Source organism: Pteropus medius, unplaced genomic scaffold (assembly GCF_902729225.1).
Source record: "Pteropus medius unplaced genomic scaffold, Ma_sr-lr_union100, whole genome shotgun sequence".
NCBI classification, from domain to species: Eukaryota; Metazoa; Chordata; class Mammalia; order Chiroptera; family Pteropodidae; genus Pteropus; species Pteropus medius.
The window spans coordinates 4,170,396-4,188,658 of NW_024352786.1; the positions used below are offsets into that span (position 1 = coordinate 4,170,396).

Below are 18,263 nucleotides of genomic sequence, written 5' to 3' on the forward strand. Positions count from 1 at the left end.
TGAGAAAATAGAGAGCAGGGGATATGCAATATTCAAAGAGATGGTATTGAAGACTTTTCAAAATAATGAAAAACACTGGATTCTCAAATTCAAGGAGCATAAGTTCCGAATGTAATCAATGAAAATAAATTTCCACTAAGGTGCATAAGATTGAAAGACATCTTGGAGGGGAGTGGCGTGAGATAAAATTAGAGATGTAGGCAGTGGCCAAGTCAAATAGGGCTTGATTTTAAGCGGAGGATTGATAGTATGTAATTTGCATTTTTTGATAGATTATTCAGGCAACTCTGTGAAGAACAAATTGTAAAGGCGCAGAATGGGAGAGAGAATGATAATTAGCAGACTAATGCAATAATCTAGACCAGAGAGGATAGTGGCGAAATAAATTTGGAGAGATGTGTCCTAACCTGAGTTATCTTTGAGAAACCAGTGAAGGTCATGAAATTCAGAAATAAAGAGAAGTTAATTCGCAGGTGGCAAATTTTTACCAGAGGAAAACAGAGAAAGGATGGGAGGTGGGCAAGTGATTGGTCTTTCCTTTCTCCTTTGCATGGACTGCTCAAGGCTGGGTTTCTTCATGCGGCCTGACCAGGAACAATCCTTGTGCTGAGCAGCTGCATCTGTCTATCCACCTGCTTTGACATCCCAGATCACTGTGTTCAGTAGTGACTCTTAGTACACTTAACCTGTATGCGTAAACTATATCTCTTATTTCTAAGGCTATGGGGGATATACAAAGTTTCTTAAAATACAGAAACTAGTTATTGTCTAAAAATGAAAGTGAAAAATCTACAAGTAATGGATGAAATCAGATAATTATAGAAGTAAATTTACCCAAAGAAATACTCAATAAATGGATGGTTTATTAATTGGGAAAGACTAAAATTACAATCAAGATATAAACTTTAGTAGAAAACACTAGAAAATGTAAAATATTATCATTAAAGTCACTAACATAAAACATTACAGAGAGAATGGCACTTTAGGAAAACTTCAGATCTACTCTGGAAGTAGAGTAGAGGGATATAAAAAGAAACAATTTAACATGAGTATTTCCAATCACCTTGGACTGACCGGAATAAATCTAGGGGAAAGTACATACAGTTGACCCTTGAACAACATGGAGTTGAACTTCATGGGTCCATTTATATGTGGATTTTTTCAATAAATGCATGTAGTACTGTAAACATATTTTCTATTTCTTATGATTTCCTTCTTAACATTTCCTTTTCTCTAGCTTACTTTTCTTTTTTTGTAAGAATACAGTATATAATACATATACAAAATAGGTGTTAATCAACTGTTTATGTTCTTGATAAGGCTTCTGGTCAACAATAGGCTTTTAGTAGTTAAGTTTTGGGGGAGTCAAAGTTATTCATGGATTTCTGACTGTGGGGGGTCAGCACTCCTAACACCTGCATTGTTCAAGAGTCAATTGCAGTAACCCTTAAATTGTTTGAGAGAGGTTGCCCTTCCCTTTTTGGTTAATGCTCTGTTAATTCTTATGGGATGTGATGCTTATCAAATGGAGAAACACTAAATTGGTCTGCTACAGAGAGGCACATCAGGTGATGAGGTAAGAGACTAGATAAGGCATAATTTAGCAGATTGCACGGTTTCAGTACATAATTTTCAGGAAAACATAAAGTTTGGAAAAGCTTAATTTATGGCTTGATTAATGATGAAAAGCAAAGTCTTATGATCTGAATCTACTTTGTTTTGACAGATCATGTGTGTTTATTTAAAAAATGTGGCTAATGTCACCAAGGACACAACCCACTTAATGTCACCAAAGTCAAGAGAAATAAAGTGTTTCACCATATCAGTGCTATCTGAGGTCATTTTGGTGACCTTCAACTAGATCAGAATTCTGAGAAATTGTGATCTATTCCTTGCGTGGGAGCACGCAAAGGAATAGGATATCTGGCAAACAGCAGACACTCAATAACTATTCATTGACTGACTTAGAGACTTTACTTTTCATCTTGGTTTACCTTCAGAATAAATTATTTAAATGGCATAAGTAATTTCTTGAAATTAAAATCAAAATTAGTTCTTAGTAGAAGTGATAAGATAAAGTAGTACATAGATACGTGATGGGTCAATTCATCTTGTCGGAAGTTTATAATTACATATAGCTTTCTTGTGACTTTTTCTAAATCATTGCACATATTGCTATACTCATCGTTCTATCACACACATTCACACATCTTACCACAATTATGTACTAAATGTTTCTTTCATAATCAGAGGAGTCAAGATTCCTTCTGTTTAGATCGAGTTTCTTTTCTTGGTAAGAGGTGAAGGCAGTTGTCCCTTAGTCTGCCCAAGACTGGATTAAACATCATTCTGTTGCACGGTCTGCTATTGAATTCTTCGGCACAAACCTCCTCTGGGGTGTTTGTAGTCCCAGTTCGGAGTCTGAATTGTTTTTCTTTTCTTGCCTTTTATGGTCTCACTGAATTTCTCTTATTATTGACTTCTAAAATTTTCTTCTATTTTTCCAACCTACTTGTATTCTAAAAACATATTGTTTCTTTACAATTCTGGATTTCCAGCCTTAGAATTCCACCGCAAAATGGGCTGCACATTTTGTTTATACATTGTTCATATTAATATTAGGACAAAATTTAGCACATTTAAAAACAGACATATTTGTTATTAGTTTTTTGTTATTTGTCTCCAGTTGCTTTGGGTTATTCCTAATCCACATATATATTGTCTCAAGAAAAGGAGGAAAGAAAAGTCTGTGCAAAGAATGCCCACAAAATAAACCATTTGCTTAGAAGAGTCTAGCTAAACTATGCAACAGCTTGCAACAGTGAATTAAATGAGAAATTGTGTCTGGATTAACAACAAACATGTTATAGTAAGGGGGTAGGGGGACAATTTAGCTATCAAGAGACTTTATTCTAGTTCTAGGTTTGCAACTAACCAACTGCATATTTCACAATCACTTAAACTTTTTCAATGTTTTCTAAAATGCAAAATATGTAAGTTAAGTCTAAATATCCAGTTCAACATTGACTGGCTCTAACAATCAGAGCCAGTGTAGTCACCCATTCGAATACTACAGAAAAGGCAGAGACTACCCTTTTCATGAAAAAAAAAAGAAAGTGCTTTGATGAGGGTATAAGTTTGAGAGCCTGACACACCTGGGCTAAAGTCTCATTTCTGCCCTCTACTAGATGATATAGAGTGAAATTACATACCTTCTTTCAGTCTCAGTTCTGTGTCTGTCTGACAAGAATGATAAGTTTTGCCTCACAGGATTGTTCTGAGGGTTACATGAGCTACACTATGCAAACAACATGCACATAGTAGATGCTCTATAAATGGTAGTTCTTAATGCTATTGTTCTACTTATTGATTTGAAGAGGAAGCAGTATTTTAACTGGATGACTTGAAGGAGAATTCAGTGCTATAAAGAACATATTAATAGGTAAATTGTTTAAGAACGTTTAAAGTAAAAAGGCAAAATTCCCCTCATCCTCCTTCCAGCTCCACTGTCCATGTGTGTATCTGTCCAGATTATTTCTAAAAGTAAAATTATAGGTACAGAAAGATAATTGCTTTCATAAAACCATATCATATTATATATATATAGTTAGATAAAAATATTTGAATCATGAGTGGGAAGGAACAACAAATATTTCTTGGTTTAATAAGAAAACAATAGCTTTGAGGAAAAAATTAGCTGTGAGCAAAGTAAAGAGCTATCTTTATGTCACTCCAGTTCTTTTTACAAGAATAATTTAGGCGCTATTTTTATTAGATATTAATCACAATATTTTAAGAGAAGTAATCAAACTATTAAAATCATTATTTCAATATTTGTGTTGGTTGGGTAAAGTAAAATCAAATACACATTGTCTAGATTACATGAAGTTTTTTGAATGTATGGATCGCAAATAAATAAGAAAATTACTTTCCCAGATGCTGCGAGGCCTTTTTTCTGCTAAGCCCCTATTTCCAGTGGCCTAACAAAGTTTTGCAAACACAGAGGATGGTTGGAAAAGGATATAGATTCTCTGCTGTTATTTGTTACTCCAAGTGCAAACTGACCTAGTTAGGGTTGCTATGGATACCGTAATTTTGAATTTAATAATATTCTCTGAAGGAGTAGCAATACAGCCCTACAATAATGGTGAGACTAATCTGAATCTCAGCTTTGAAAGGTGAAAAAACTGAGTCAGAGAGGCTGAATGGTTTACCTCACACCAAGAGAGAAATCGGAAGATTCCTAGAGAAATCTCAGAATTAATGAGGTTAATGTCTCTGATTAGTTCAGTGGCCCATGTGCTTTTTAAAGTCACTCAATTCCTAAAAAAAAAAACCAAAAATGCTTCTTATTTTACATGATTTACATGAACTCTTGCTGCATTTGTTAAAAGCACACTCTTTCTCCAAGTCATCTACAACTACTGCTTTTCACTTCCAAACTGAAAAAGGACAAGTATCTACCTGGAGCCAGTATACTGAGCCCTCCCAGCAAACAGGTTTCAGCACAAATGAAAACCAAGTGAAATAAAAATATGTATATATATGCCTTGGAGGCAAAGAACAAAGGATCGTTTATTTTAACTTGAGTCTACGATCATTTAATGATCTATATTATGAGTCTGCAACATAGATAGAGTCTTACACATAAAACATGGTACCAAATAAATTTAAATATTTGACCATATTAAATTTTTATTTTTCAATGTGTTTCTGTATTATTTATAATTATAGAAAAGAAACAGGAAGCTAGCTACTTATAACTAAAATAAAAAAGTACCAATAGTTCTACCTCATTCTTAGAGACTGATTAACACAAATTAGGCACAAATTTTAAGACATAAAGATGGGAAAAATTTGAGAGAGGGAGCAAAAAAAGAAAATCTTCTAAGTTCTCCTAGGAAAGTGAGAATAGTTCATCTCAGTATAAATTGTTTTGACCCAAGTTGCTGTTCTGCTGGAATAACTATTAAATGAATTCTGGAAGATCATGAACTATTGGAATTGAATCCAATGCTCTGACTTAGATACTGGCATTATTGAATAAATGGTTTTCAAAAATTCCAGTGGCACATTTTTTTTTTTGCTTATGTAGCTGGTTTTGATCATAGCCAGGCTATTTCAAGCACTTGTAAAGATTCTTCCTCTTCCCAAGATAAATTTCCCCCCAACAACCTTGAAAATCTTGTAATGGATGATTCATTACAGCTGAGGAAAAGGCCCAAATATGATCATATGTCTTTGCTAAAATTACTTCAGTCAAGAAGATAAAAACATTAGAAGGTTTACCTCCTTCCAAACCTCAATTGCCATCCATTGTTTGCTGACAGGATTATTATGCTGCTGCTTGGTTAGTGCATTAACCGAAATTGTTGCTTTCAGGAAGTATAGCAGTGGATATAAAAACACAGCTACAAGATAGCCAGGCCACTGTGAACAATTTATAGTTGAATAGGGAGCTCTCAAAGCTGGCTTTATGGTCATCTCACAAATGCATTAATGACCTCACCTTTGAGGAAGTAATATCTCAGATTTTTTCTTTTGTTTCCAGATCTATATCCTCCTTTTCCAAGAAAGAAGATACTTATTAATCAGAGAGAGGAAAAAATCATACTGCAGCTCACTGCTAAGCCTCTCGCCATAAATTGGTAGGCTGCACAAGACTGTAAGCTGCTGTGCCTGACCCCCACAACAATAAACACTTATTGATTTCCTATTGGTAGTCATGAGGATTTCAAAGGCAAATAGCTTGGAGTGCTCCTAATCTAATGAGCCCCTCTGCTATGATAGAGGTTATGCTGCTCTGTGATTTCAGAGGAAGGGGTGAGTGATAGTTCTCAGGGGACAGGAGGGAAATGTCATAGAAGAGAGGACATTTGAGCTGGGTCTTGAAGGATCAGTAGGATTTCACAGGATGAAGATTGCTATTCTAAGTGAAAGAAACAGCTTTAGAAAAATCAGTTCTGGAAGAGAATAGAATATGGAGTATGTAATGGGTATATGAGTCAGATTACATTTTCCAAAGAGAGACATAATAATTTCTCCCATTCTGTAAGCTCTTCTTATAATGTGACTTTGGTACTCTTCCTATGGAGAAGATAGGGTCTACATTCTCGCCTGAAGTCCGGGTAGGCTTTGAGAGTATGGTGGAAGTGACACTGTGTGACTTCCTAGGATAGGACATAAAAAATAACATAGTTCTGCCCGGTTCTCTCGAGAGCCTCCCCTTTGGAGCCCTGAGCAACCAAGTAAGCAGTCTACTTCCCTCAGGCTGCCATGCTATGAGGGAAGCTAAAGCTAGCCCAAGTGGAGAGGTCAGAGAAGCCCTGAAACTACAAAAAGAGAAAGAAATCTAATCAACCCATAGCTGTTCCAGCTGCCTGTTTTGTCACCTCCAGCCAACATCTGTCTACAATTACATAAGAGACCTGAGTCAGAACAGCTAAGCTGAGTCTTTCTGGAATTCCTGACCCACAGAAACTGTGAGAGCTAATACAATGACAATTATTACTTGAAGCAACTAAGTTTTGAGAGTGATTTGTTATTCAGCAATCAATAACTAGAATGGTAAGTAATTTGAAGCGAAAAAAAAAAAGGAGAGTGTGATTGAGGTCTAAAGAATATTTGGATTCCCTTCTACATGTAGTGAGAAACAATCCATCAAGCATTTTTAATTTAAAGAATGACATGATCTGATTTATGGTTTAGAAAGGGAATTCAAGGGACATTGGGCAAGATGAATTGGAGTGGAAAGTCACTGGAGACAAGTAGAATGCTTGCAGGAATTCTCCAAGTTTAACTGTGCATAAAAATCACTTGAGATGCCCAATAAAATTTTAGATCCCTCAGATTCATCCCAAAGAATAAAGGATAGTTAACAAGAAATTGTTCCACGAGGCCTTTAGCGGAGAAAAGAAAAGTACTTCTGTGGCACCCTTGCTGTATGTCAGGCAGTGTGCTAGCAGTTTTGTAGGCAGTTTGCCTAGCAATCCACAAGCTTTGCTACAAGAGGGGTCTGATATTGAATCCTTACTCCATCATTTCCAAGTTGTATGATTTTGAGAAAATTACTCAACTTCTCTGAACCTGTCTCTATATCTGTAAAATATGGGTATGATTTTACCTTCCTCACTATTTTACCTAGGTATAATCCTTAAATATAGCAATTGCCCATAATAATATTATTGCAAACATTCTCAGAAGTGTTAATCTCATGTTTCAACTTTCTTGCCACCTTTAATAGAATCCCCTCCTTTTTGACATCTACTTCTACCACTTTACCGAAACTCCTTTTGAAAAGTTTATAAATGACCAACGTTGTGCCAATTAAAAGAATTATTTTCTTTTCTATTTCCATTTTATTTGGCCTCTCAACAGACTGAAGCCTTAATTTTGGAAAACCTTGCTTCCAGATGTCTATAACACCACATGCTCCTTTCCCACATCAAAATCTGCTCTTTTCTGCCTTCGTTGCTGAGTTTTCTTCTAATCCTGCCTCTTAATTTAGAGTTCTTCAGGGTTTGACTTTGGTCCTTCTTTTCTGGATATATTATCTTCCTAAATGGTCTCATCAATCCATGGCTTTAAGCATGCATATTCTGATGACTCCCAATTTTTTCTCTAAGATCTGAAATGTGACCCCAGTTTTATCACTCCAAAGGCTACACGACATTTCCCTTGAATATTTTACAAATATCTTACCCTTAAAGTAACCTAAACAGAATTTTTGACAATTCTACCAAACTTACTCCTTCTCTTGTCCTCTCTTCCTCTATGAGCACACAATGCCAGTATCCTCTCAGTTATTCAATCTTAAAACCTGGAATTTATCCTTTATTCCTCCTTTTACTTATTCATTTTTATCAAACCATGTACAAGCTCTGTCAGTTCAACTTTTAAGATGATTCGTATTCATTTATTTTCTCCATCCCTACCACCACTACCCTAGTCCAAGCACTTCTTGTCTGGATTGCTATAAGTTCCTGCTTATAATAATTTTTTTTTCTTCCTCCAATCCAGCTTACACATGACATTATTCAAGAGATGTGATTTCTCTTTTGGAATTAGGAGTTTTACAGTCTAATAGCAACCCGAGTTTAAGAATCTGCAAATCGTAAATGCTGGGTTTGAAAAAAGTTTGGTGTCATTTAACCTATACCCTCTGTTAACAAGGAGAGTGTACATTATGCTAAAGTAGTAGTAGTAGTAGTAGTAGTAGTAGTAGTAGTAGTAGTAATCATAATCATAATCATAAAAGCCCAAATCTCAGTGGTTTAAAGCAGCAAAGAATTCTTTCATGCTCAAACTATGCAACCATTACAGGGAGCTGAGGGCTCTAATTTGAGGCATCCACAATCTAGAACTCATCCTGATGGAGGAGCCACTGCCTAGACTTAACAGTCACCATGGATGAGAGAAAGAAAGCTAGAGTAAACCAGATGCCAATTCTTAACACTTTTCCAGAGGTGACATATATCATGTTTAATCAATTAATACCCTACCCCTCATTATAATAGACTACCCCCGAGGTCTCATTTGCCAGGTCTGGGATTACATGGACAGCCTAGTGGCAAGAGGAACTAGAAAAATAGAAAATAAAGTTATCATTATGACTGATGAAGCCTAATGTTGCCTTGAACAAAACAAGGCAATATGGCTCTGTTGGCAAGGAATGGCATGGGGTGGGAGGTGGTGGGAATGAATACTGAGAAAGCAACTAACAGTGATAACCCCACTCACTGGTTGTTTAAAAGACAGCTTTAAAATAATCTATCTCTTATTTTTAAAGTTGACATAGGAATTATTGTGAATAAATAAAATGTAGATTTACTATTGAATTTATAGTAGCTATGCTAGGTATCTTCTTAATTGATGAAAATTTAAAATATAATAAAGCTGCTACAGTCAATTCTGCTATAATGCTTGTTTTGAAAACACAAATTTGTTCCAACAACAAGGAACTGTTTGAGCATAAAACAGTTTTAAATTTACTTATGTGTGATTTCATCCACTTGAAATACTAGGTGAATGCAAAAAAAAAAACTGTATCCAGGTGCCCTGAGGCAAAAAAGAGTACACGAAACTCACACATGTACAACCCTCCAAGTGACCAGAGACTTCAGTTTACCACCTGTGGTCCTAGCCACGCCTGTCCACATCTAGCAGTATACATTTTCATTTGATTTCTAATACCTCTTCTTCTATCACTTTGCTATGACTCATAAGCTAAGACCCTATAAGGCCCACTTCTAAAAGAAACTTTCTGTTCTCTTTCAAGATAAAGTTTCATATTTATTGTAGTATTTGTATATTTCTTAATTATTATTACATGTAAAATTGTGCTGCCATTATTTTTCATTTTCTTTCTTTTTTTTTATGGGTCGCTGACAAAATTTTTGAGTGCTGTGTCCCTAACCCCATATTTCCTGTAAGTCCTATAGTATTAATTGTACAATTTTGCAATAGACTATGTCTAATAATGTACATCTGTTAGTAACTAGTAAATACACAAAACCTATTTTATATATATATATCTATATATATAATATTAGAATACAATTGAGACATTTTAAACATAAATTGGAAAAACTCATTTTATACCTTAGTGGTGAATGTGCCTTTAAAAGCATTTATTAAATGTACTTGGAAAGGCTTGCTTAAAAAAGACTATCAATTATTTTAAATAAAAGCCATTCGATATGCCAAGCTATATACAGACGTCTCTATAGTGGGTGAAGATTTGTCATTTATCTTTTAAGATAATTGTGCCAATTGTATTCAGCCCACACATTCTTAATTGGGGAAAAAAAAAAAGGGTTTTGTCTCTTTTTCCACATCTATAAACCTTGTCTAACAAGAGTTAACCATGATTCAAAATGGGTAACACAAAGCTGAATTTTGGCATTCCCTTTACAGGAAAAAAGAACCTATTTTCCTCCTTAGGGTCTCTCTTTTCTTTAACGAGGGCATACGAACCACTCAGCACATCCCCAGAGCTTCTGAGAACTTTCCCCTTGAGAAATCTCTGTGAGTACATGGAAAAACAACAAAAAAATTAATGGAAGTCCCATCACTATTTGCCTTTCTCCCTCCCAGTCCTTGTCCCCATCCCTTCTACTTTCTATATGTCTCTTCTCAGTTTCAAACGTTTTTCCTCTTATTTTCCTAAGGCAAGTTGCATTTTTTCACTCCATCTGCAAAAGAGATGAGGAAAAGATCTTATAAAAATCACACCAAACATGGTGTTTACTTTTCTAAGGACTAGGACTCAGGACAGGGCTGGGACATGAAAGGACTAATTTCAGGCAAGGGTAGCAGGAGAAAGGGAGAAATGAAAGGGCCCCAGGTAGGCGTCTTTGGACATTCTCTTATCTTCCTGTGCCTGTGGCCAGACCTCTCTCAACTGGAATCCTTGCTTCCTCAGGAATGCAGATTAGGGTTTCGCAAGTATGTTTTTTAGTAATAATCTCTGCATGCTCAGTGTTTAGATGTAGAAGCATGACTGAGTGCACACAGTAATCCTTAAAAATGATTCTGTATCCCCTGATGTAAATGCAAATTCTCTTAGCCTCACACTAACTCCACGGTCACATGTGAGTGACTCTAGCTAAAGGTCACACACAGCCTACATCTGCCTCCAGGCAGCAGATCACAAGGCAGTGCCTTGGGCACACCTGTACACACCCTTAGGTGCACATTAAATCCATAAGCTACAGGTTACACTCGTGCACTTCCCTTCCTCCCTGCCTCACCTTGTTCTCTCTCCTCATCCCCACCCCCCAGCCCTCGCCCCACACAATGGGATTTTTGTTTGCTTCGGCAGCATGTGATAGCGCAGTCCCTGCTTTGCCTAGCTCTGTGCTGCAGGTCTCTCAGGTAACAGGTGGCAACTTCCCCCGTTGGATTCTAGGTATAAAAAAGAATGACCTCATAGAGGTGTGGCTCTGGGACTCCGTAGAGGTGGCAGTCACAGCCAGGTAACCCTGGAGTGAAGCCGTTTAGTTAGAAGGGGGCAGTTAAACTGGGCAGTCCAGTCCAGTGGCCTTAACCCTCGCCCTGAGGCATTTTAGCAACAAGCCATTGCCTGAAAGCCTCTCAAGCTTGTCTTTGCTTCAGATGGAGCCCAAAGAAGCCACTGGGAAAGAAAACATGGGCACCAAGAAAAAGAACCTGATCTTCTTGAGGTCCAGACTCTATATGCTGGAGAGAAGGAAGACTGACACTGTGGTGGAGAGCAGCATTTCTGGGGACCACTCCGGGACCTTGAGGAGGAGCCATTCTGACAGGACCGAATACAACCAAAAATTACAAGGTAACCCAAGAGCAGCCAATTGTCCCAGGTTACTGCTCTCTCAGCTTCTTTCCTCTTAATCTTCCGATTGCAAAGAAAACACATAAGGCAGGGAAGAACATCGAATATTACATCCTCTATAAGAGGAAAATGAGAAAAATAAGAAAAATAAGAAAATGAAAGCAAATGTAATTCATAAATTACCGGAAAAAGCTATTATGTGCTTCAATAGTTAAAGAGCCAATTTCGAATTATTAATACCATTTTTCTCCTGATGAGAGCAATATTTTTTCTGCTACCTTCCTCCCTTCTTTCCCCTCCTCCATACAACTTAAGAAGTGGGAAGTGCTAGAAAGCAAATGATTTAGAAACCTACAAAAGAGAGTTTATCTCAATAAATAGGTATTAGGTGTCACACCATGAGATCTGTCTAGATAATGGCACTGACCTATGATTGTGGTTATCTTAAATAGGGGCATGAAACTACAATCATGTCTGCGAAAAACGAGTGCTATCGTCGGTGGGATGGTATAGTAGAATTTGTTGAAAATCACGCAGGTGTTCATTCTTTTACAGTGAATTGAATAACATCCAAATACAGTAAGAAATATTTAGCATGGTTGGATTGAATGACTTTTGAGGAAATAATTTCAGTTTATTTTGCAATGGTCATGAGATAATTTGGCATAGTTATTATAACACGTCTTCTGTTTCAGGCCCTGAATTTCTATTCTTTTTCATCTACCTTCTCTTTTTTTTTCTCTCTTTCTCTTGAAGGTCACTAGTTCTAGAAAACTTCAATTTATGTTGATATTGTGCACCGTTTTAAGTATCCACTGCCATATCTGTCATGTGATCCTCCAGAACCTGTCTCTCTTCTTTGAGCACATTTTGTGTTTGAGCTTTCATAATCCCACCACGAGTGTCACGCTGGACTGATAAACTATAAGGAGGCTAGAAAGACCAATGGGACAAGCCTGTACTTAGCATGCCGCTTTCCTCAAAAATGTGCTTGCACTTAGTTATGAAAATTAAGTTAAATAAGTTAATTGCACTTAAATTAAATCTTTAAAGATTCCTACTGTGAGTTAAAGCTTTTTAAAAAATCTTGATAGTTTAGAAATTAAATTAAAATTCAGAGTCATGTCTTGTCCTTAAAGAATATTTTTAAAAATGGGGAAGGAGTATTATTTAATCTTTGAAATTAATTTTTCTCAAAGAATTGGATACACTAGGAAGAATGCAAATTTTAAAGTCATACATATTTGGTTTCCAATCCTGTTTCTTCAATTTATTACCTATAAGACTTTGAGTAAATTACTTAAAATTTCTGAGCCTCAGTGTTCCTACCTGTGAAAGTGAGATAATGATTCTTACCACATAGTATTGTTAAGAGATGGAATAAGAAAATTACATGAAACACCTAGTATTTTGGCTGACACACAGTATGTGCTCAATAAATAGTAGTTATTTTTATTTTTCAGACTAATTGGTATTATGATGATAGAACAGGACTTGTCCTCTATTAAGCCAGATTTCCTAGTCTACTAAGCTATTTCAACTATTTTCTGTCCTTTGATGGAGACCATAATAGCAATTCAGGAAAAGCGCACTGCTTTATCTCAAATAATTTTTCTTTTTTCTGTCTGAGATTCACTAATTCACATCTTTTTGGTTCAGATTTTCCATTAGCAAAATAAAAATGGAAAATACTTTTCCCTATGTACTTACTAAACTAAAAAAATAAGCCTGCGGCCACAAAATACAGCCAATGTTTATTGGTTACTTTACAGAAGACCTCAGGTTTCTTGTGCGCTTCATTTGGTTTTTGATTTTCCTGTACTCTGTTGTATTCTGTCTTTGAAAGTAGAAGGAAAGACTCAGGAGTTAAGTTATATCCCTAGAACTGGCTATGCTGGAGAAAAATCATCAGGGAATGAAGAGGAGCATGGCAGGGCTGTAGAGACAGGCTGGTCTCCTGATAAGTAACATTTTTTTTTTAGCCGTAACTCTTAATAAAATCCAAGTCTGATATCTAATGCCCAATAGAGCTTTTAGTACAATATTTCTGTAACTGCTTTAGCAACAATAGAAGGCATTTTGTCATTAAAATTCAAAGTTATCGATTCTGTGTGTTTGCACTCCCATCCTACTATATCCATTAACATGCAGATGAGTCATAATCACCTTTAAAAAGCTATTTATTATTGCAATGTCTAGAGTTTTTCCTCTCCCTGCCTTACAACTGGTAGTTTCTTGGAAGGCCTTGAATAAAGACTTGAGCAGGTTAGAGGGCTCGAATAGATGGCCTGGAATAATACTGGAAGGCAGCCTCAAATTATTCAGTCGGTTGTCAGGGCTACATTGCTATCAGAGTATTACAATTCTCTGGGAAATATAAGATTCTGGGAAATATAAGATCTTTCTCTGATGCCCCAGGCCTTGCCTCCTACTCTTACTATATACCTGTTGAATTCAATTTCTGACAGATATCACTTTAATACTGTGAATCCAAAATCATAATTAAAAAAAAAAAAAGATACAGTGGGTGAAAGCTACTAGATTAAACAATAGAACATGGTTTTAATGAGAATATCATAAAATCTTTATAGAAGATTGTGATAACATCAGATAAATTAATCCTACCAAGCTTCAAATTGTACACAAATAGTTCCATAGCAGTCTACTGTTAGTGGATTCTTTATTTCTTCAACAGATTTGTTCAGTTAATTTACTGAAAATGTTATATAAATATGTAACTAGAATATGTGCCAAGAAATAACATCTACAAAATCATTATGGAGGAAAAAAAAAAAAAGCCTGCCGTTTACTTTATTAGGGCTTAAAGTCTCATTGGGAAAGATAAGACAGATAAACAAATGTGATAAAGTCACAGGATAGAAGTGGAGGTGGGATCAGTGGGTCCACAAAAGAAGGAAATGGTCTGTTTAGGATTGGGTGGAGGAGGTTGTTAGAAAACATTAAGAGATGATAAGGCGGGAATGAGAAAGAAGGTGCAGAATGGAGAGAGAAGAGTGTTTTAACCTCTTCATTGTACTTATCATTGTCTAAAATTCTGTTGTTCAGTTTTTCATTTATTGCTGATTTCTGACTTTTATCTCCTGTCCCATCACTCTCCCTCCACTCCATGACAGAGACCCTGTCTATCTTGTTAACTGTTCCATCTCTGCACTTAGAAGTATCCAGCACACAGTGAGCACTCAGTAACTTTCGAACAGAATGACGAATAACTGGAATGATCTCATCTAGGCAGGGAATCAGTGTGAGGAAAGGCATCAAGACCTGAATTAGAGCCCTTGTATTTTCATATGTGAAGCATACGTCTCCATGAATAAAGATGATTCTTCAATTAAAAAGAAATAAACATAGCAGAGATTAAGATGTGCAGAATTGCCTATTGCCTACATAACAAATAATTCTTAGTGGAAGCTTATTTCATTTCTGACTCTATATTTTAAAGCATGCCAGACCATACCTCAGTTCACTCCTATTTAAAATGTGAGTACATCATCTTAGCTTCCAAGCTAGCTCAATTTCTGGTTGCCATTTTAATGGAAACCACAGAGAGTGATCAAAGTTGGGGAAATTTACTGGCTGATTTGTCAAATTTCTTTTTCTGGGAAATGATTTTGTATACGATTATACGTGTGAATTCTATCTTAGAAATATGCCTGATTAAAACAGCTATGCACAACTGTTTCTGGATATATGCAGATGATCTATCTAATTTATCTACTGCATGGAGATATAGATATAGTTGTGTGTGTATACTTGAGACATATTTCTGTAATGGTTAAATATCTTTTTATGAAAAGTTTATTGATTAACATTAAGCCTTTTCCTAAAAACCCTATATAATATTACTGACATAGAATTTCTCTCAGTGTGGATGCTATGGGATGAATGTTTATGTATCCCTAAAATTCATATATCGAAGACTAATCCTGAATGTGATGACAGTAGGAGCTGAGGTCTTTAGGAGATAATTAGGTCATGAGGGTGGAGCCTTCACGAATGAGATTAGTGCCCTTATACTAAGAGACATGAGTGATCTTCCTCCCTCTCTGCCATGTGAGGGGGCCCTTACCAGACATCAGGTCTGCCAGCACCTTAATCTTGGACTTCTCTACCTCCAGAACTGTGAGAAATAAATCTTTATTGTTTAAGACATCCATTCTATGGTATATTTGTTATAGCAACCCAAACTGACTAAGACAGTGGCCGTACTAAGCCTCCAGTTAATTTTTTGGCCAATGCATATTTTTGCTTATCAATTATCAAGTGAAAGAGTGAGAGTGCATATAAAATGTCATTACTGTTGCTGATCACACAAGTCAAAAATCTCATCTCCAATTTATAATAGGTTTTTGGGCTTTTTTTGTTTTTTGTTTTTTTTTGGCAAAGGCTATCATCATTTTCATGAAGAAAGAATTGATTGGTTGTTTTATGAAAGCATAAAGTTTTCTCACTATAGTGACCATAAGGAACCACTCTACCACATGAACTTTGTACAGAATAACATATTTTGCAGTTTGCGATCAGATGGCTCAAATAATAATTTAGACTTGTAAAAATATGAAGACATTTAATTAATAATGATTTTTAGGAACACAGACCAATCTGTGAGTAGAAGTGGCTCACACTGAAGGTCTGGTGATTTTGTTCAAGATGCAATGAAAGATGAAATAAAATGAGTTGTCCAGCTGTCTGTGCGTGTTTCTAACCCAGTGCTACAAGCCCTTTTTGTTCCTCCCTGTTGTTCTGTTAGTATTATGTCACTCCTTCCTCTCGCTCCGCCTCCATGCACCCTATAATGAAGCGGGAAGTGCTTGGATCAGTAATGTGACACCAATACAAATAAAATGTGTTTCATAGTTTGAAGGTAAAATCTTTATAAATGTCAAGGCGATTTTAAAACTAAGTAATTTCTGTCTCGTCCCATGCATAGAAACCAAAAAGAAATATGATATATTACTTTCCTTTTTTTTTTTTTTTTTTAGTAATGGTATTTTGCAGGTTTTAAAAAAGTCATATAAGTGAAATAAAGTACGAGTCTCAGAAGTTGAGAAAGTTTGAGCTATTTCATTATGACCACATTGTGATAGGAAAAGTTTTTCCTCCTAGGTTTGACTGATGTGACTCTAGTTATAACTTTTTTAAGATAGCGGACAGTTTTTAATTATATACAAAATGAAAAAAAATCAAGAAGGTGGGAGGAATGGAAGGAAAAAAGAGGGGGAGGGAGAGGGAGAACTCAGATGTACTAAGCATGGATAGAATGTAGTTTAAAATAGTGACATAGCTGGGAAAAAGATGGGTGAGAGAAAAGCATCCAAGCTAGATTCATCTTTGTTTCCAGTGAGACAGGACAGAAAAAAAAATCCTCTTTTCATAGAATTACTTGATACCATAATTATATTAATTCAGTATTTTTGTGGCTATTGATTTCTTGGTGAAGATTGAATTACTGCAAGAATTGCTTAACTTGTAAGCTGCATCACTGTTAAAACCAGGCGAAATGTGGCTTTAGGTTGTGCTTTAGACATTAGAGCATCCTTCTGCAGGCCCCGGTCCTCCAAGTAGTGAGGGAGTCCTTGGGGCCAAGGTTGCCGACAACCTGGGACCCCTATTCTCATTTGTAGACTAAGTTCAGGGTATCTGGGAACATGACATTTTCCCAAATACTGGCTCCAAGGCCTCCAAGAAGTCTTCCTAATCCCATTGTTTCCCCTAGTGGTTCCTGGTGTGCCTGAGGGACAGCTGATTATAGAGGCATGTCTGGAGCTCAATTGCTCTGGGGTGTTAACACCCTGCCTACCAGACCCCTGTGGGTGGGACAGTGCTGGTGGAGGGAAGACTAAGGATACTGGCCTCAGGATTAGGGTACGTGTGCCCCAGGGCCTCCTGCCAAATTTTGGCATGAAACTCTGAGGGACCTAAGAAATCTAAATTCGAACTTGGTCTTCCGAATTGTTATGAAGGTATATTTATCAACACAGAAAGAAATAACATTTTGACAGTTTGCCAGCTTCACTTATAACTTTCAAATATGTAGACATGGTGTGTTGGCCTCCAATTGTACGTTCAAGGAAGGCTACATGTGAGTGGTTTGGGCTGTAACCTGTGTTCAGGGTATTGCCCTTCTTTACGTGGTTGTGGAAAGTGAGAGGGGAGGGAAGGAAGGGAAGGAACAGCTGAGTGATTGTTATCTGCTAGTTGCTATGCTGGTCCAGGGGCTTTCACACGTTATTTAACACAAACACCTTGTCAGTTCTGGTTTTACAGCTGAAAATAGGTGTGTAGAGGAGGAAAGTCTTTCCCTGCACCCTCCCAGGATTGATAGCTGGGTCTATGAAATAAACTGACAATAGGCAGATTAACAGGAGAAAAGGAATAAAAGTATACAAATGTTTAATATTAAGTGCTCAGAGGCATTACAGGAAAGCCAAAGTGAATAATATCCAAAAACAGGTGATTTGAGAGCTTGTATACCATCTTTATAGGGGAAGGGGAGGGGAAGAGGAAGGTAGGCCACTTAGGGAAGAATAAATAATTTTATGAAAGATGAATGAACCCTTACAAGAATAGATGGGAAATATAATTTGTGACAAAATATGGTTGTGGTGTCGGCTTCTAGTCTTCTCTTTTGTGACAACAGTATTTCCTGGCTGATGAAAATCCAAGTAAGGGGACTGATGACAACTGTTTCTTTTAGAAGATCTGTCCTTAGGCAGAAGGAAGAGAAGATCTGTTGATTTTCAAGTGTCCTCAGCTCAAAATAATCAATATACCAAAGTGGCATTTTTGGGGGTGGATGTCTTTAACTCCTTAAGATGGTAGAGCTTGGATTTGAACTCAGATGATTTAAATATTTGCAAAATAGAATGCACATAATTCATTGATTTAGTGGATGCTTTCTTTATCTGTGTGGCTTACTAGTAAGAAGAAGTCA

General features: G+C 36.5%; 1 protein-coding gene across 1 annotated transcript in view; it reads left to right on the forward strand.

The window, feature by feature from the left end:
• LOC120591213 (rho guanine nucleotide exchange factor 38-like) overlaps positions 1 to 18,263 on the forward strand; it is a 99,709-nt gene that overhangs the window by 18,599 nt on the left and 62,847 nt on the right. The window contains exon 2 of the mRNA XM_039848820.1: positions 11,116 to 11,311. Within this exon, the coding sequence (XP_039704754.1) occupies positions 11,116 to 11,311 (196 nt within the window). The remainder of the gene's footprint in view (positions 1 to 11,115; positions 11,312 to 18,263) is intronic.